General features: G+C 44.6%; 1 protein-coding gene and 1 pseudogene across 6 annotated transcripts in view; one reads left to right on the forward strand and one right to left on the reverse strand.

Moving 5' to 3' along the window:
- TMPRSS5 (transmembrane serine protease 5) overlaps positions 1–20,015 on the reverse strand; it is a 29,854-nt gene extending 9,839 nt beyond the window's left edge. For 5 of the 6 annotated variants that reach the window (XM_055273179.2, XM_055273180.2, XM_055273177.2 and 2 more), the window contains exons 1-5: positions 9,109–9,235; positions 2,933–3,035; positions 2,462–2,560; positions 1,823–1,945; positions 208–343 (exon numbers count right to left, since the gene is read on the reverse strand). In XM_055273179.2, coding sequence (XP_055129154.1) covers positions 208–343; positions 1,823–1,945; positions 2,462–2,560; positions 2,933–3,035; positions 9,109–9,111 — 464 coding nt within the window. In that variant the 5' untranslated portion in view covers positions 9,112–9,235. Of the gene's footprint in view, positions 1–207; positions 344–1,822; positions 1,946–2,461; positions 2,561–2,932; positions 3,036–9,108; positions 9,236–17,545 lie in introns of those variants that run through there. The other variant, XM_063635358.1, reaches the window with a different exon arrangement.
- Positions 14,579–15,950, forward strand: LOC129478572 (peptide chain release factor 1-like, mitochondrial; annotated as a pseudogene).
- Positions 20,016–20,433: the final 418 nt, after the last annotated feature.

Genomic DNA, 20,433 nt, shown 5'->3' on the forward strand with positions numbered 1-20,433 from the left:
GGATTTATGCTTGTTAAAAAGCAGTAATACTCCAAACAGAAAAATGGGCTGGGGCACCATTGTGCCCAGAGGCCAGAAGATGGCCAAAAAGACCTCTTGACATTTCCTGAGCACATTGACCAGTGATGGGCAGATAGAGGTCTCCAACTCCCATCCTACGCCAGCCAGGCCTCCCCCTTCACAGGACCCATATCTAACTCCTGTTACCTGAGATGCCCAAGGCTCCAGCAGATCTGCAGCCCCAGGGCGGGGCTCCAGCCCTCATGGCAGACCAGGAGCCAGCATGGCCGATCCCTCACTTGCACTTCCAGCAAGAAGTCTTCACTGTTTATTCTGAAAGATACTGAAATCACAGCATGAAAACCACATGGGAGAGGATGGTAGTAGGGTGGGACAGGAAGAGCTGGACCCAGGACTCTGTAGTACTTGAAGAGGCCTTAATGACAGCATCTGGGTCACCTAATGCCAAGTTCCCTGCTCCCCGGGGAGTGAGACCAGTCCCAAGAGCAGTATCACCCCTATTGGTAGGGCATTTCAGTTTTCTAATTTAACCAAGTGCTTTTAAGCGTGGTCTACCACTCATTGTCACAGCAGCCCTGTGCAATGAGTACTGCCATCCTCTCCATTCTGCAGAAGGAGAACTAAGGCATGGAGTTTAAGCAACTTCCCCAAGATCACAGGGTTAGGAAATGATGGATCCAGGACTTAAATCCAGGTCTTCTGATTTCAAATCTTGTGATAATAATAGTTACCGGTTGTTGAGTATATGCTTTTTCCAGGCTGTTATGGACTGACCCGTGTCCCCGCCCCCAAACACACACACACACACACAAATTCATATGTTAAAGCCCCAACCCTCAATGTGACTATTTGGAGACAGGGCCTTTAAGAAGGTGATTAAGGTTAAATGAGGTCACGAGGATGACGCCCTGATCCAGTAGAGCCAATGTCCTTATAAGAAGAGAAAGAGAGCTCCCTCTCTCCTCAAGAGCAGAGGAAAGGCCCGGGGAGGACACAGGCAGAAGACAGCCATCTACAATCCAGGAAAAGAGCTCTCTCCTGAAACTGGATTCCACAGCACCTTGATCTTGGACTTCTAGCCACCAGAATGGTGAGAAAATAAATGTGGTTTAAACCACCCGGTCTGTGGTACTTAGTCACAGCAAACCAAACAGACTACTACACAAGCTCTGTGCTAATGTCTTTTCTTAGATTAGTTTGTCTTATCCTTAAAAAATTTATTCAGTAAATATTTGTATTTCCATTTTATGGAGAAGGGAACAGAAGCAACAAGAAGTAATGTGCCCAAAGTCACACAGTCAAAGACAGACTCCAACCTTATTCTAATGAGGTTATTCTAAGCCCCAGCCTCTGGACAGCATTGTACCTTCTGATCCCCAACTCTTACCTGCAGGGGAGGGGACAATCAGGAGAGGGAGAGTGGGGATGAGGTGGGCTTATGTTCCCAGGTCCCTAGGTGGCCCTGCTGGTCACACACTGGCTCCCACACACACATCTGATCCCTCCTTCCCCATGTCCCTGGCTCACTCTGCCCCAAATGGCAAGTTTCCGTCCCTCCTGCCAGCCTGGTCTCCGGACCTTGCCCCAGCTAGAGATCAGGACAGTCCTCAGGGAGCGCTGAAAGCCCCAAATCAGAGATCACCTCTGCAAGGTGACATCTTGTCACCGCCCTCACACTAGAGAAGGGAAACACATATGGTTGGCAGTGAACAGATGGCCCTTCAGTGTCAGTTCTCTTGCCCCCAGCTGTGACAGGTCCCTGCTGGGGAGGGAGGCCCGTAGCCTTAGGGGTGCAGCCCACCTGTTTTGGGAAGTGCAGGGAGCAGAGCTTCCTCACCGCTGGCCTCTGAGCAGCTCAAAGTTATCTCCTCATCCTGCAAGGTCCCAGAAATGGGCTGAGAGGCAGCAGGACACAGATACAGGACTTTAGAGAAGAACAAAGAGAAAGGGTCTGATTTCCAAAGGAGGGTGTCAAGGTGCTGACCTCCTCATCAGCCACCTTGCTCTCAGGCAGCTCCCCAACCAACCTGCTGAGGAGGGGCATAGCGCTCCATCTCTCTCGGCCTCAGCCTCTATCTCTGCCTTTTTGACTCTCCTTTTCTCTCTCTCTCTCTCTCTCTCTGTCTCTCTCTGTCTCTGTCTCTCTCTCTCTCTCTCTCTCTCTGTCTCTCAGTATGTCTCTGTCTCTGTGTGTGTTCTCTCTGTGTCTCTCTCACTGGGAAAGATTTCCAGAAACAGTCTGACTAAGACCTCCTTGGATCATACACTGTTCTTCTCTATGTAGAGCCTAGATCCCTCCTGCTGTAATTTCACCCTTTCTCCCCTTGTCTGCACAGAGTAGTTGAGGAAGACACTTGTCCCATTTACCTTTAACACCTGCTCAGCACCTGCTTCTCCCTTCCAACCTCCCCCACACCAGAGAAGGGCCCCCAGCACTGACCTAGGAGCCATGAGCCAACACTCGCACCGGCCAGCAGCCCCAGGGCTCCCAGCACTGCACAGCCACGTCGCATGGAACACCAGCACACCGCCTGAGAAACTGTGGGAAAGGGCAGAAGGGTATCTGGGTCCCCTGCTCCTGCCAGCCTGCCTTACTTCACCCTAAGTCACCACCATGGGGCTAGGCACCCACAGAGCTCCAACAGGACACCTCCTCCTGCCCCATCAGCCCAGATTAGGGAGGGGGTGGGGGCAGGGGAGGATGTAGAGGGCCTGATCACTGAAGCCCACAAATCCCACTCAATCCCTAAAGTGGGAAATGGGGAGCAGAAGCAGTTCTGGGGATGAAGAGTGAGACAGCCTCTCACCATCAGTCATGTGGGGCTGACCCCAAGGAGGATCCGGGGAATGTAGGATGATTGCCCTCCACTGTCCCCACCCTGTCATTCCCCTATGGCCCAGTCTGGCCTACTGGGATGCTGCTGGTCTCCAGGCTCTGCTCTGAAGATCCCAGGTCCTGGGCCCTCTTCTGCATACTGGGCCTCCACAGGGGGTTGGTCATCCAGCATCAGGCTCTGGGGAAACAAGGGCCAGACACCCAGGATCCCCACATCAAGGACTGCTGAGAGAAGTCACAGCCCAGTCCAAGTCCCCATTCTTTAACCCCAGTCGTGATTCCATTGCCACTTGTAAACCTCTACTCATCTTGGAGACTCCCTGTATATTCCCACAAATACCTTGTCAGGCTCCCCTGTGTCCTCCTGGGGCCCCTAACCCCACTGACCTTACTCTCACATGGCCAGTAGCAAACACTTGAATGCAGATTTGGCCCACTCCAAAGCCCGCACTCCTAGCCACTCCTTCATCTTCCATAAACATTGAAGGCATCTGCTAAAGTCCCTCAACACCCTCCTTCAGCTTCAAGATCCCACCCTTCTTCATTCTCTCCTATCTCAGAGGAAGAAGTGCCCCTCCACAATGCACCCACCCACCCACTCATTCATTCCATAGATATTTGGTCCAAGTGCACAGGTCACTATAGGGGACACTATAGGGAGTTCAGAATAAACCAACGTGGACCACTCCCCACTCTGACTGTGTCAAAGAACCTGTAGTCTGGTCCTGAATATAAGTCATGTAAAGCACAATATGTTAAATGACAGAAGGAAAGTTCAGCTAAACTACCTGATAGAGTTTAGCTGTGTCCCCACCCAAAATCTCATCTTGAACTGTAATCCAAATTGTAATCCCCATGTGTTGGGGTAGGGACCTCGTGGGAGGTGATTAAATCATGGGGGTGGTTCCCAAATGTTGTTCTCATGATAGTGAGTGAGTTCTCACGAGATCCGATGGTTTTATATGGGGCTTTTTCCCTCTCCACTCTGCACTTCTCTCTCCTGCCACCATGTGAAGAAGGACATGTTTGCTTCCCCTTCTGCCATGATTGTAAATTTCCTGAGGCCTCCCAGCCATGAGGAACTATGAGTCAATTAAACCTCTTTGCTTTATAAATTACTCAGTCTCCAGTAATTCTTTATAGCAGTGTGAGAACAAACTAATACAGTAAATTGGTGCTGCTGTAAAGATACCTAAATATGTGGAAGTGACTTTGGAACTGGGTAACAGGTAGAGGTTGGAATAGTTTGGAGGGTTCAGAAGAAGACAGGAAGATGTGGGAAAGTTTAGAACTTCCTAGAGACTTGTTAAATGGTTTTGACCAAAATACTGATAGTGATATGGACAATGAAGTCCAGGCTGAGGTGGTCTCAGATGGAGATGAGGAACGTCTTGGAAACTGAAGGAAAGGTGACTCTTGCTATGCTTTAGCAAAAAACTAGAAGCATTTTGCCCCTGCCCTAGAGATCTATGGAACTTTGGTGGTTTTTTTTTTTTTTTTTGAGGGGGGGTGGTGTTTTGTTCAACTTTATTGACGCATAATGCACATTCAAAATATTACATTTTAAGTTCTCAGATCAAAACTTTGACAAAAGTATACACCCACACGACCAACACAGTCAAAATATAGGACATGAAGGTCACCTCAGAAATTTTCCTTCTGCCTTTTTGCAGTTAACTCCTCCCCAACCCACAGCCCTGGAAAATCACTGATCTGTTTCTCTCACTGTATATTAGAGTTCCCTTTTTTATAGTTTCATATAAATGAAACCATGTGACATATAGTCTTTCTTTTTTTTATTTTTTTATTTTACTTTAACTTCCAGGATATATGCGCAGAACTTGCAGGTTTGTTACATAGGCATACATGTGCCATGGTGGTTTGCTGCACCCATCAACCCGTCATCTAGGTTTTAAGCCCCATATGCATTAGGTAATTGTCCTACTGCTCTCCCTCCTCTTGTCCCCAGCCCCCAGTCAGGCCCCGGGATGTGTTGTTCCTCTCCCCGTGTCCATGTATTCTCACTGTTCAACTCCCACTTATGAGTGAGAATATGTGGTGTTTGGCTTTCTGTTCCTGTGTTAGTTTGCTGAGAATAATGGCTTCCAGCTTCATCCATGTCCCTGCAGAGGACATGATCTCATTCTTTTTTATGGCTGCATAGTATGCCATGCTGTATATGTGCCACATTTTCTTTATCCAGTCTATCATTGATGGGCATTTGAGTTGGTTCCAAGTCTTTGCTATTGTAAATAGTGCTGCAATAAACATATATGTGCATGTGTCTTTACAGTAAGATGATTTATAATCCTTTCAGTATATACCCAGTAATGGGATTGCTGGGTCAAATGGTATTTCTGGTTCTAGATCCTTGAGGAATCGCCACACTGTCATGAGATCTGTGGATCTTTGGACTTGAGAGAGATGATTTATGGTATCTGGCAGAAGAAATTTCTAAGGAGCAAAGTGTTCAAGAGGAAACAGAGCATAAAAGTTTGGAAAATTTGTAGCCTGATGATGTGACAGAAAAGAAAACCCATTTTCTGAGGAGAAATTCAAGCCTGCTGCAAAAATTTGCATAAGTAATGAAGAGCTAAATGTTAATCACCAAGACAATGGGGAAAATATCTCCAGGGCATGTCAGAGACCTGCAGAGCAGTCTCTTCTGTTACAGGACCAGAGGCCCAGGAGAGAAAAATGGTTTTGTGGGCCAGGCCAGGACCCCCAGTTCTGTGTAGCCTGGGACATGGCACTGTGTGTCCCAGCTGCATCAGCTCCAGCCATGGTTAAAAGGGGACAAGGTACAGCTCAGGTCATTGCTTCAGAGGGTGCAAGCCCAAGCCTTGGCAGCCTCCTTGTGGTGTTGAGCCTGCGGGTGCACAGAAGTCAATAACTGAGGTTTGAAAACCTCCACCTAGATTTCAGAGGATGTATGGAAACACCTGGATGCCCTTGCAGACGTTTGCTACAGGGGTGGAGCCCTCATGGAGATCCTTTGATAGGGCAGTATGGAAGGGAAATGTAGGGTTGGAGCCCCCACACAGAGTTCCCACTGGGGCACTGCCTAGTGGAGCTGTGAAAAGAAGACCACCATCCTCCAGACCCCAGAATGGTAGATCCACCAACAGCTTTCACTGTAAGCCTGGAAAAGCTGCAGCCCATGAAAGCAGCCAGGAGTGGGGCTGTGCCCTGCAAAGCCACAAGGGCAGAGCTGCCCAAGGCCATGGGAGCGCACCTCTTGCATCGGCATGACCTGGATATAAGGCATGTAGTCAAAAGAGATCATTTTGGAACTTTAAGGTTTAACAACTGCCCTATTGGATTTCAGACTTGCATGGGGACTATAACCTCTTTGTTTTGACCAATTTCTCCCACTTGGAATAGGTGTATTTACCCAATGCCTGTATCCCATTGTATCTAGGAAGTAACTAACTTGCTTTTGATTTTACAGGCTCATAGGCAAAAGAGACTTGCCTTGTCTCAAATGAGACTTTGGACTTGGACTTTTGGGTTAATGCTGGAATGAGTTAAGACTTTGGGGGACTGTTGGAAAGGCATGATTGTGTTTTGAAATGAGGACATGAGATTTGGGAGGGACCAGGATAGAATGATATGATTTGGCTGTCCCCTCACCCAAAATCTCATTTTGAATTGTAATTTTGAATTGTAATGACCACGCACTGGGGGAGGGACCTCATAGTAGGTGATTGGATCATGGGGGCAGTTCCCCTATGCTGTTCTCATGATAGTGAGTGAGTTCTCACAAGATTTGATGGTTTTATAAGGGGCTTTCCCCCTTTACTGTGCACTTCTTTCTCCTGCCACCATGTGAAGAAGAGTGCGTTTGCTTCCCCTTCCACCATGATTGTAAGTTTCCTGAGGCTTCCCTAGCCATGCAGAACTATGAGTCAATTAAACCTCTTTCCTTTATAAATTACCCAGTCTCAGGCAGTTCTTCATAGCAGTGTGAGAACAGACTAATACACTACCATCATCATTCAAAAGAATAAGAGCTTACTTCTCATTGAGGTGATCACAGACGGCTTCCTAGAAAAAGCAGCCTCTGAGACAGGCCCACAGGGATGAAGAGGGTTTAAGCTGATATAATGGGGATTGGGCAGTCCAGACAAAGAGGATTGAATCAGCAAAGGCATGGGGATAAGAAAGCATAGACCAGAGTAAGTCATATGTGTGCCTGAAGTTCATGAGCCATGAAAAGGAGTAATGAAAATAAGATCTTAAAAAAAACACCAGACAGTTCAAAGCTAAGTCTGCAACCTACTATGTGAACTTGGACAACTCAGGCCATCTCTTCAAATTTCAATTTTCTCATTTGTAATATAAGAGTAATAACTCCTACTTCCCAAGGAATAATCTCCCTCTTCAAGTATCTTGCCTCTCTCTGTTATCTCCATGCCATAAAGTCAGAGTAATCTTTCTAAAATGCAAATATGAGCATGTGAGCCCCATCTCTACCCCACGAGTCTTTGTGGCCTTCAGGATCAAACCAGAACTCCATGGCATGGCTCACAAAGTCCTCTATGATCTCGCCTTGCCTCACTTCTCCATCCTCACTGCCAGCACTTGCTCCCTCCACAGCAAAATTTGGAGTCACACTGACATGCATGCCATACCTCAGTGCCTTCAGGCACTCCCACAACAGAGAGACTTTGCACCTGCTCTCCCCTTTCCCATGTAACTGACTCCGACTGACCCTTCAAGACTCAGCACAGACGTCACTTCTCCAGGAAGCTTCCTTCTATGCATACAGCACCTGTTGGGCCCTATATTGTGCTCATTTACTTTCTTCTCTCTCCTTTCTCACTGGTTTTTGCATCCCAGGGCTAAGCACAGGGCCTGGCACAAAGTGGGAATTCAGTTAAAGTACATTAAAGGAGGGAAGGAAAGAAGGGAGGGGGGAGGGAGAGACAGAGGGAGGTACAAATAAGATAACGTGAATTAAAATGGCTTTAAAAATTGTAAAGCCCAATACAAATGTTAAGTATAAAAATATTAATAGAACTACACCTAAGCTGTGGAAACTTCCCCCCAAAATTTATAATCCAGTAGGGTAGATAAGATCTCTCAAAACTGAAGGAACTCCTGTTTCCCCTGCAGACTGCTGTCTCCTCTGCATCTTTCCCTGTCAACACATAGGGTTGTACCCAATGAGGATAAAAGCCTGAAACGCTGACTGCAGGAAAGCATTGGCTTAAATGTGATTTTCATGTGTCACATGAAATGTTCTTTTCACACCAAAACCTCCCCAGTCATGCCTTCGTACTCCACTGAACTGTCTTCCTAACCCTCCGGCAGGAGGAAGGAAAGACTTTGTCAGACTCACCTAGGTCAGTCACCTCCAAATTGCCCCGAAAATCATTCCACTGGACCCAGAGCACCCATGCCAGTTCAGCTCACAGACAGGGCAGCAGCCCCAACATTTTGCCTATAGAAAGAGGTACCAGCCCCACTTCCCTATTCCCTACGCCAGCCACAGCCCAGGACCTATAGGACTGGACCTCCCAAGAGCTGCAGGCCTTGCTTTTCCAGGAGAAACAGAGGTCATGGTTTGTATCAAACCACACACATTCTTTCTTGTGCCTAGAGATGAGACTCACAGGACACAGGCAGTGAGGCTGGAGGACAGCAGGCTTGGGAGAGCCAGTCAAGCACCATAAGATAGTAGAGAAGCAGCAACAGAAGGTGAGGTTTGGATTTCTTTTCTGGGGTTGTGTGATTGCTTTTGAGCTGATGTCCCTCTGAGTGGAGAGGCAGACCTGATCTAGAGAGAATTCCAGGGCATGGCCAGTCTTTTCTTCTGCCTCAGTACCAAGGAAGCTTGGCTTTAAACCCAGCCTCTGAACAAACTGGCCTCACCTCATGTACTGCTCCAACTCAAAATTCAACTGCCCAAGCTCATGTGCTAGCCTAGAAAAAAAATGGCCTTTAAAATTATAGGACTCCTTGCTCCTCTTTTTGAGTGGAAGTTCAATGTAATAATGATTTGTTGAGCACCACATATGTGCAAAGCACTTGATAGATCTAAGAGGGACAAAAGAGGATAGTAAAAGGCAGTCCCTGGGGAGGAAACAGGAAATTGGCCACACGGGGCCCCTGCTAGGATTCAGCCCCTGTACCAGAGCTGCCTCAGGACGCTCTTTCCACCAGCCTAGAATCCCAAGGGCAGAGGAGGGAGAGAGGAAGAAAGAGAAAGAGGCCACAGCAGGGATGGCACAGAGGCATAGCCTTACCATAGGGGTCAGTGGCACTGTTGTAAAGCCTCAGGGTTTACTAGGCAGCGTTCTGCTCCTGTTCTCAGGCCAGCATTGATTAAAGCTAGCCCAGCAAGCTTGGTTGGAAGATGAGGTCTCCCTGGTTCACACATGGCCCCTCCCTGTATCCCTACTCCAACACTCACACAGACACGTGCCACAGAGACAATGAACTCTGCTCAGGACCCATGAATAGGCCCCTTGTTGCAGGAAAGGGGGACAAGGGCTGGGCTGGGCTAGGCAACTCCAGCCCCTCCTATCTGCTAACTGGAAACTCAGAAACAGAGGAAAAGGTTATGGGGAGGAGGGGAGGCCAACTACTGTTGCTTAGCAACAAGGTCCCTTGTGCCAAAAAGTGTGCCCCATGCATGCATGCTGGCAGAATTCTCCCTTGCTGCTGACAGAGCTGTATTGGAGAGACCGATATTAGCATTTGTTGAAACATTTCTGAGCCCTCTGGATTTTATCTCGCCTCCATGTGGGTTGGCTATTCTAGCAGTCTGGGGCTGTCACCATGTTGGAATTGTTGGGGTGATGATGAAAGATCTTTGTCACCCCTTGCCCGAGGGCCACATCTGTCACCCCAATGCCAGGGAAGTGGGCCTCTACCCCTGTCTGCCCTGGGAGCCAGTTGCAGCAGGAGCCCTCAGTGCTATCTTGTTTCAAAGCACAAGGTGATCCAGCTGAGCCCACATGGGGCTAAACACACCTGGGAGCAGGCATATCTCTTTAGACAAGGAGGCAGAATAGGTCCTAGGGAAGGTAAACTCAGATGGGGCTTCCTTTCCTCCAATTGGCTGCTCAAAAACCCCTCAGATGCGACAGTTAAGAATATAGGATTTAGAGTCAGGCCTTCATCCAACCTCAGTTCTCCCACTTCCCTTACTCAGCCTCACCTGTAAAGTGAGGATAATAGTACCTACCTCATAGGGTTGATGTCAGAATTCATTGAGATATTGCCCATAAAGCCCATAACCTGGTGTCTAGCACAGACTGTATTCAGCAAACAGTAGCTGCTATTATTGTTGTTGTTGTTGCTGAATGTCACCCACACAGGATTTAACTTCTTGCTCCCTATTTTCCTTATACACTGTATTAGTCAATTCTTGCACTGCTATAAATAAATACCTAAGACTGGATAATTTCAAGAGAAAAGAAGTTTAATTGACTCACGGTTCCATAGGCTGTACAGGAAGCACAGTGACTTCTGCTTCTGGGAAGACCTCAGGAAGCTTCCAATTATAGTGAAAGACAAAGGGGGAGCAAGGCCTCTAACATGGCAGGAGCAAGAGCAAGAAAGAGAAGGGGGAGGTGCCACACACTTTTAAACAACCAGATCTCATGAGAACTCTATCACAAGAATTGCACCAAATGGATGATGAATCATGAAGGTTTCTTGATCATGAAGGATCCACTCCCATGATCAAATCACCTCCTATCAGGGGCCACTTTTAACATTGAGGATTATAATTTGACATGAGATTTGGGTTGGGACACAGATCCAAACCCTATCATACACTCAGTGTGTCAACTCTGAACTTATGGTCATCACACCAGAGCACACATAAGACAATGAAGAGACAGAGGTCAGCTGTGAATTATAGAAGGAGAAGGAGAGAAATGGCAGCTGGAACTCAGATGCCCTTGGCTTGGCTCTGAGGTCTCCCAGGACAATACTCTTCAGACTACAAACCTGAGTGTCTACTGTGTGTCAGAAACTAGCCTGGGCATGGGGGATGAACAAGTCACAGACTGGGTGCTTACAGACTGGAAAAAGGATAGAAACAGATGTAAGCAATTGTTATTATGAAACGTGAAATAACAAAGGCATAAACCCAGAGGTATAGGAGAATAGAGGAATAGCTGCCCTGAGGATACAAAGAAGAGGGCTTTGCAATGGAGGAGACATTTGAATTGAGTTTTGAGAAGTGACAAAGCAATCACAAAGAAGGGTATTTAAAATATACTGCAGGTAATGTCAATGAAAATGGTAGGAGTAAAATTCTCTGAAAATTCCCTCCTCCCTAAAAGCAATGAGAAAAATGGCAAAAAATGGTGAGAATCAATTTTTTCAGAACTCTGGAAATTAATCAAAAGTTTATAGCAATCTGGGAAGTCTTCATTCAAGAAAAAAAATGACATAATTTTAGTAAGAAGAGTGAGCCTTGTGGCATTTTACCTTGCTCCAATTCCATCCCCCTCATCCCAGCTCTGCAGTAGCCTTGAAAACCAACAAACCACAATCACCATGGAAACCAGCAGCCTGGCAGCTACAAGAAGGGGTAGAACAGCCTTGGAGTTCCTTCAAAGCCTCATTCCCAGAGACTTGTAATTATTTGACCTGTCTAGTGGTTCCCTGGAAGACACCATTTGCAAGAATGTCTTTATTTCACCTGTCTCAAAGCTTGCCTGGAGTGAACAGCTTTTTCCTTAAGGGTATTTGTTGAAAACAACTAGAGACAATTGTTTGACTTTGTGGCTGCCTAAAACAATGGATAACAGTTGAGGCAAAAAAAAAAAAAAAATAGGCTAACCAAAAATATTAAAAAGAAAATCTGGGGGAATAAAATATCTAGAAAGGGCCTTGAAAGGCTCTGAAATATCCCAAGGAATATAGAAAGCCATATGTATGCACAGGAGGGTGCACATGCCCAGGGCTGTGCACATGTGCAGGAAAAAACTAAGGAAGGTCCTGAGCTCTCATCCTGGGCTAAGCTTAAGGCTCTGCACAAGCAGGAAGGCTAAGGTGGAGTTGTCAATGTCCTGTCTGAGAGTTGAAGGCATGTCCCAACATACCCACAGAGCCACTCTGCAAAAACAAGGTGACTTATTGGTTCCAAGCATCAAGGCACTCTCTAATTATTAGCTGAACACTAAGCAGAGATTTCAGTGGCCACACATGACAAAAAATACAGACTTTGCAGAATTAGCTCAGAAAAGTCACTAAACACACAAAGAAGCAACATCAACAACAACAAACCCTGAGGAAGGGAGAGAATCTTATTTCCAAAGTTGCTGTATTATATTATGTTATTTAAAATGCAGTTTTCAATAAGAAATTATGAGGCACACAAAGAAACAAGAAAGTAAGGCACATACACGGGGGGAAAAATAATTGATAAAAACTGTCCCTGAGGAAGCCTATATATTGAACTATAAGATGAAAACTTTAAATCGGCTATTCTATACACATTCAAAGAACTAAAGAAAACCATATCCAAAGAACTAGAAAAAGGTATGAGAATAATATCTTATCAGGTAATGAATATCAACAAGGGGATAGAAATTATATATTTTTTTAAAGAACCAAATATAAATTCTGGAGTTCAGTAGTATGATAGCTGAAATGAAAAATTTACTAGAGGGGCTCAACAGCAGATCTGAGCAGGCAGAAGAAAGAATCTGTGAATTAAAGATGTGTAAATTGATATTATACAGTCTAAGAGATAGAAAGGAAAAAAGAATGGAGAAAAATGAACAAAGGTTCAGAGACATTTGAGATAACATCAAAAATATGTAGTGTGTGTGTGTGTGTGTATGTGTGTGTATAATGAGAATCCAAGAAAGAGGAGAGAGGAAGCAGAAATAATATTTGAAAAAATAATGACCAAAAACTTTCCAAATTTGATGAAAAATATTAATCTGCACATGGAAAAAAAACTCAATAAACTCCAAATAGGATACATCAAAGAGATCCACATGTAAACACATCATAATCGAATTGTTTAAGGCCAAAGACAAGAAAGATTCTTGGAAGAAGCATGAGGAAAGCAACTTATCACATACAAATGGATCTTCAATCAACAGTTTAACAGTTAAGAGTTGGCTTCTCATCAGAAACCATGGAAGCCAGAATGGCATATTCAAATTCCTTAAAGAAAAAGATGGTCAACCAAAATTCTGCATCTAGCAAAACTATCCTTCAAAAGTGAAAAAGCAATTTAGATAATCTCAGATAGACAAAAACTAAGAGAATTCATTGCTAGCAAACCTGTCCTACAAGAAATACGGTCATATGCCACATGACAGTCAACAATGTACCACATATTCAACAGTGGTCCCACAAGATTATAATGAAGCTTTCATACTGTATTTTTAATGTATCTTTTCTATGTTTAGATACATAAATACTTAGTATTGTGTTACAATTGCCTTCAGTATTCAGTATGGTAATATGCTATCCAGGTTTGTAACCTTAGAGCAATAGGCTATGCCACATTGCCTAGGTGTGTAGTAGGCTATACCATCTAGGTTTGTGCAAGCACACTCTATTTCACACAATGACAAAATCGCCTAACAACACAGTTCTCAGAATGTATCTCCATCATTAAGTGATGCATGACTATACTAAAGGGAGTCCTTTAGGCTGAAATAAAAAGATATAAGACAGTAACTTGAATCCATATTAAGAAATAAAAAATGCTAGTAAAGGAAAGTATATAGGTAAACATAAAAGACAGTATAAAGGCATTTTATTTGTTTGTAATTCTTTTTGTTCTCCCATCTGACTTTAAAGACAATTGCATAATGCCATAATTATAAATCTGTATTGATGGGTATACGGTGCAAAAATATATAATTTGTATGACAATACAGCACAAAGTAAGAAAAGAATGGAAGTAATAAGAGCATAGATTTTTACACTATTAAAATTAAATTGGTATTAATCTGAATAGATTGTTATAATTTAAAATATTAATTGAAATTATCAGGCTACTAAGAAAATAACCTTTAAAATGTATATAGTAAAAGAAATGACAGAGGAGTTAAAATGGAACACTAGAAAATAACTGTTTAACACAAGACAGAAATGAAACAAAAACATATAAGACATATAAAAAACAAATAGCAAAATAATAGACATAAATCCTACCTTATCTGTAGTTATGCTAAATGTAAATGGATGAAACTCTTCAATTAAAAGGTAGAAATTGGCAGAATGAATTTTTAAAGCTATGATCAGCTATATGCTATATATAAGAGACATATTTTAAAGACAAAATATGTTGAAGGTAAAGGGTGGAAAAAGAGGTTCCATGTACACAGAAACCAAAAGAGAGCTGGAATAACTATCATAATATCAGACAAAATAGACTTTAAGACAAAAATCATTGTGAGAGACAAAGTAGGACATTTTATAATGATAAAAGAGTTAATCCTGCCAGGCACGTTGGCACACACCTGTAATCCCAGCACTTTGGAGGGCTGAGGTGGGTGGATCACTTGAGGTCAGGAGTTCAAGAGCAGCCTGACCAATATGATGAAACCCCTTCTCTACTAAATATACAAAAATTAGCCAGGTATGGTGGCACGTGCCTGTAATCCCAGCTACTCAGGAGGCTGAGGTGGGAGAATCACTTGAGCCCAGGAGGCGGAGTTTGCAGTGGGCTGAGATTGCGCCACTATACTCCATGCTGGGTGACAGAGATAGATTCCATCTTGGAAAAAAAAAAAGAGCTGTTTTCTGTGGGGCACTGCCCAGTGGCTCTGGCCCCACAGGGCCATTGACCCAGCCTGCTGGTCCCTGAGCTCCGGTGGCCCATCGCTGGAGGAGCTGTTCGCCCAGGGCGGGCCCTTGCGGACTCTCCTCAAGCTCCAGGCGGGGTCTGAGGCCCATTTGAAGGTCAGGAGGCCCGAGTTGGTGGCGGTGGTCAAACTGCGGAAGGAGAAGGAGCAGAAGCTGCAGGAGACCGAGCACTTGCTGCACCATGAGAATGAAGATTTAAGGAAACTTGCAGAGAATGAAATAACTTTGTGTCAAAAAGAATAACTCAGCTGACGCATCAGAAGAAACAGATGAAAATTATTTGATCCTGGAAGTAACTGCAGGAGTTGGAGGTCAGGAGGCAATGTTGTTTACTTCAGAGATATTTGATATGTATCAGCAATATGCTGCATTTAAAAGATGGCATTTTGAAACCCTGGAATATTTTCCAAGTGAAATAGGTGGCCATAGACATGCATCTGCCAGCATTGGGGGTTCAGAAGCCTATAGGCACATGAAATTTGAAGGAGGTGTGCACAGAGTACAAAGAGTGCCAACGACAGAAAAGCAAAGCCGCATCCAAGCACCATGACAGTAGCAATATTACCCCAGCCTACTGAGATTAATTAATTGAATTGATCCCTTTACCATTATGTAATGGCCTTCTTTGTCTCTTTTGATCTTTGTTGGTTTAAAGTCTGTTTTATCAGAGACTAGGATTGCAAACCCTGCTTTTTTTGCTTTCCATTTGCTTGGTAGATCTTCCTCCATCCATTTATTTTGAGCCTATGTGTGTCTCTGCATGTGAGATGGGTTTCCTGAATACAGTACAGTGATGGGTCTTGACTCTTTATCCAATTTGCCAGTCTGCGTCTTTTAATTGGAGCATTTAGCCCATTTACATTTAAGGTCAATATTGTTATGTGTGAATTTGATCCTGTCATTATGATGTTAGCTGGTTATTTTGCACATTAGTTGATGTGGTTTCTTCCTAGCCTTGATGGTCTTTACAATTTGGCATGTTTTTGCAGTGGCTGGTACTGGTTGATCCTTTCCATGTTTAGTGCTTCCTTCAGGAGCTTTCGTAAGGCAGGCCTGGTGGGGACAAAATCTCTCAGCATTTGCTTGTCTGTAAAGGATTTTATTTCTCCTTCACTTATGAAGCTTAGTTTGGCTGGATATGAAATTCTGTGTTGAAAATTCTTTTCTTTAAGAATGTTGAATATTGGCCCCCACTCTCTTCTGGCTTGTAGAGTTTCTGTCGAGAGATAGAGGTTACTTTGTGGGTAACCTGACCTTTCTCTCTGGCTGCCCTTAACATTTTTTCCTTCATTTCAACCTTGGTGAATCTGACAATTACGTGTCTTGGGGTTGCTCTTCTTGAGGAGTATCTTTGTGGTGTTCTCTGTATTTCCTAAATTTGAATGTTGGCCTGCCTTGCTAGGTTGGGGAAGTTCTCCTGGATGATATCCTGCAGAGTGTTTTCCAACTTGGTTCCATTCTCCCCGTCACTTTCAGCTACACCAATCAAATATAGATTTTGTCTTTTCACATAGTCCCATATTTCTTGGAGGATTTGTTCATTTTTTTTTTACTCTTTTTTCTCTAAACTTCTCTTCTCATTTTATTTCATTAATTTGATCTTCAATAACTGATACCCTTTCTTCCACTTGATCGAATCAGCTATTGAAGCTTGTGCATGCGTCATGTAGTTCTTGTGCCATGGTTTTCAGCTCCATCAGGTCATTTAAGATCTTCTCTACACTGTTTATTCTAGTTAGCCATTCATCTAATCTTTTTACAAGGTTTTTAGCTTCCTTGCGATGGGTTAGAACATCCTCCTTTAACTCAGAGAAGTTTGTTATTACCAACCTTCTGAAGCCTATTTCTGTCAGCTCGTCATTCTCCATCCAGCTTTGTTCTGTTGCTGGCGAGGATGTGCAATCCTTTGGAGTGGAGGAGGTGCTCTGGTTTTTAGAATTTTCAGCTTTTCTGCTCTGGTTTCTCCCCACCTTTGTGGTTTTATCTACCTTTGGTCTTTGATGTTGGTGACCTACAGATGGGGTTTTGTGTGGATGTCCTTTTTGTTGATGTTGATGCTATGCCTTTCTGTTTGCTAGTTTTCCTTCTAACAGTTAGGTCCCTCAGCTGCAGGTCTGTTGGAGTTTGCTGGAGGTCCACTCCAGACCCTGTTTGCCTGGGTATCACCAGCAGAGGCGGAAGAACAGCAAATATTGCTACCTGATCCTTCCTCTGAAAGCTTCATCCCAGAGGCGCACTTGCCTGTAGGAGGTATCAGTCAGGCCCTACTGGGAGTTGTCTCTCAGGCTACACGGGGGTCAGGGACCCACTTGAGCAGGCAGTCTGTCCTTTCTCAGAGCTCAAATGCTGTGCTGGGAGAACCACTGCTCTCTTCAGAGCTGTCAGACAGGGATGTTTAAGTCTGCAGAAGTTTCTGCTGCCTTTTGTTCAGCTATGCCCTGCCACCAGAGGTGGTGTCTACAGAGGCAGCAGGCCTTGGTGAGCTGTGGTGGGCTCCGCCCAGTTCGAGCTTCCATGGCCACTTTGTTTACCTACTCAAGCCTCAGCAATGGCAGATGCCCCTCCCCCTGCCAGACTGCTGCCTCGCAGGTCAATCTCAGACTGCTGTGCTTGCAGTGAGCAAGGCTCTGTGGGCATGTGACCCACTGAGTCAGGCATGGGATATAATCTTCTGGTGTGCCGTTTGCTAAGATCATTGGAAAAGCACAGTATTTGGGCAGGACTGTCCCGTTTTTCCAGGTACAGTCTGTCACAGCTTCCCTTGGCTAGGAAAGGGAAATCCCCTGACCCCTTGTGCTTCTTAGGTAAGGCGATGCCCCGCCCTGCTTTGGCTCCCCCTCCACGGGCTGCACCCACTGTCCAACCAGTCCCAATGAGATGAACCAGTACCTCAGTTGGAAATGCAGAAATCACCCATCTTCTGCGTCAATCACGCTGGGAGCTGCAGACCGGAGCTGTTCCTATTCAGCCATCTTGGAATGGAGAAAGAATATAGCAGCTTAGTTCTTGACCAGTTTGGTCCTCTGTCTGCCCCTTTCATCTAGATTCTCCCACAAGAAGGCTGGTAGTGGCTTGGGTGCTTAGTGGGGAGATCTCATACCACTTTTACGCAAGTCTTGGCAGCAAGCATCCTCCCTAACTCAGCTCCCAGCTCTGGCCATTCTCATCACCATCAGGCTGGCTGTGACTTAATCATTCTGGAGGAGGCTGTATTCAAACCTTTGGTTTCTAGTATAACATAAGTTATCCTAGAATAAGCCCTATTAAACCCCTTGGTTTCTAGGTTTCTAAGGACAATATAGCAATTTTTATGTAGATTCTAATTTCTATTAACCTGGGTGATGAAAATGGAAAGGGGTCACTAAAGACTCCAAAATAATGATTAAAACAAAGTACAGCCAACTATCAATTATCCAAAGATGAACTAAAATATGGAAAATATGAATACATTGTAGTCCCTACTCTCAAAGGAGTTTATAATCCAGTTGAAATGACAAACAAATACACCAACGGGAGTGACCTAAGAGGATAGGTGGTAAAAGTAGATAGTGTAGGCTCAAATAGAATCAGCAGCCCTGAGTTCCACAGTGTCATGCTGAGATCATGGTTTACAGTGACCATATTGAAACCCTAACCCTGGGAATAGCACATGGCAGCATCTGCAGGCTGACAGTACCTAACCAGGCCCTGAAGGAGTGGCTCAGAAGTCAGGTTCTGCTGGAGGGACAGGGTTTGGAAAGGACTGGCAGAGGAATGACAGAAGGTCACCAGGGAAAGGAAGGCTGAGACAGGCATATTTCCAAATTTTCCAGGGCAAGCCCTAGCCAGTGACCCCTGAGTTTGCTCTGGAGTTGGTTTTTCCTATTGAAGATACCCAAGAAAGCATCAGGCAACATAACTGATCTTTTTCCTCACAGTTTTGGCCGCCAGGCCAATTGCTCTTAACCCTGGGTGGTTCACTGGAATCCCCTGGGAAGCTTGATACTAAAACAGTCATCCCTTGGCCCTATTTGAAACTCCATGAAACATCACCCCTGTAAATGGGGGTCCTTGTGTCTGTTTTACCCTGGTGATTCTGGGGAAGCACCATCTCAGCTAAGCTTCTCAGTCTTCTTTAGGCCTAGTAGCAGCAGCAGGAATTGGAGGAGGGAAAGTTGTGTCACAAAAGAGTTATTTTTAAAATCATCAGTTACCCTGAGTATCTTTCCATGGTACATGGTGTGCCATTACCTTGGACAGACTTACATCATCTTTGTAAAAAGAGCTGTGTTTCTCCATCAGCTGCCACACGGCCAAAATTCTACTCAAAGAGATCCTTTGTGTTGGAGTGAGGCATTGTGTCTCCAGTGTCTAGCACAGTCTGGTACATATTAAGCGTATAGGCCAGGATAGGCCAGGTTATGCTGTAGCACCTCCCAGGTCGCAGTGGCTTAAAACAACAAAGGTTTATTTCTTACCTATGCTTCAGGTTCACAGGGATCAAGCTGGGGACTTTTGTCCACATATCCTACAATACAGTAGCCTCCATCTGGAATGTTACTGGTCACAGTGGCTGAAAGAAAGAGGGTTCTGAAGGGCTTCACACTGGAAATTAAATGTTTTGGCCACTTGCAGTTCATTAGCCCAAGATGTCACATGCTTCTGCCCAACCATGAGGAGACCATGAAAATGCAATCCTACAATATGCAGCGAAGCACAGAGCCAGAAATACTTGGTGAACAGCACTAGTAACTACCACAATGGGTATTCAATAAATATTTGTAAAATAAAATAACAGATGAGCAGAAATCACCTTACAAGGCAAGGTCATTAAGTCCACATTTACCCCACAATGGCATTTTTTTTCCCTTGAGATAAGAAAGAGGCAAGTGAAAGCAGGACTAAATGATTGAGCACACAGCTCTCCACCTTCTCTGTCATCCTGGTTGGCACAGCCCTTAGGGACTCTGGCTGGCTCTCTTCTCTCTGCAAGAGTCCCACTTCTGGAAAAAGGTAGCTCAGTTGCCCTGAGCCTCTGTAAGTCATGTTTGAGTAGTGTGAGAGTTGGCTCTGGTGTTGCATGACAGTGGAATACTCACAATTATAGGGAGATCAGCAGCTGCTGAAACCAGATCTGCTCTCCTTCAAGAGCAGATTTTAGATTAACCAGAGCTGGTTTCTTTCTGCCTGACTACCCAATTCAATGCTATCCCTATCAAGCTACCATTGACTTTCTTCACAGAATTAGAAAAAACTACTTTAAATTTCATATGGAACCAAAAAAGAGCCTGCATAGCCAAGACAATCCTAAGCAAAAAGAACAAAGCTGGAGGCATCACACTACCTGACTTCAAACTATACTAGAAAGGTACAGAAACCAAAACAGCATGGTACTGGTACCAAAACAGATATATAGACTGATGGAACAGAACAGAGGCCTCAGAAATAATGCCACACATCTACAACCATCTGATCTTTGACAAACCTGACAAAAACAAGCAATGGGGAAAGGATTCCCCATTTAATAAATGGTGCTGGGAAAACTGGCTAGCCATAAGCAGAAAACTGAAACTGGACCCCTTCCTTACACCTTACACAAAAATTAACTCAAGGTGGATTAAACACTTAAATGTAAAACCCCAAACCATAAAAACCCTAGAAGAAAACCTAGGCAATACCATTCAGGACATAGGCATGGGCAAGGACTTCATGACTAAATCGCCAAAAGCAAGGGCAACAAAAGCCAAAATTGACAAATGGGATCTAATTAAACTAAAGAGCTTCTGCAAAGCAAAAGA

The sequence above is a fragment of the Symphalangus syndactylus genome, chromosome 3 (assembly GCF_028878055.3).
Source record: "Symphalangus syndactylus isolate Jambi chromosome 3, NHGRI_mSymSyn1-v2.1_pri, whole genome shotgun sequence".
Taxonomy (NCBI): domain Eukaryota; kingdom Metazoa; phylum Chordata; class Mammalia; order Primates; family Hylobatidae; genus Symphalangus; species Symphalangus syndactylus.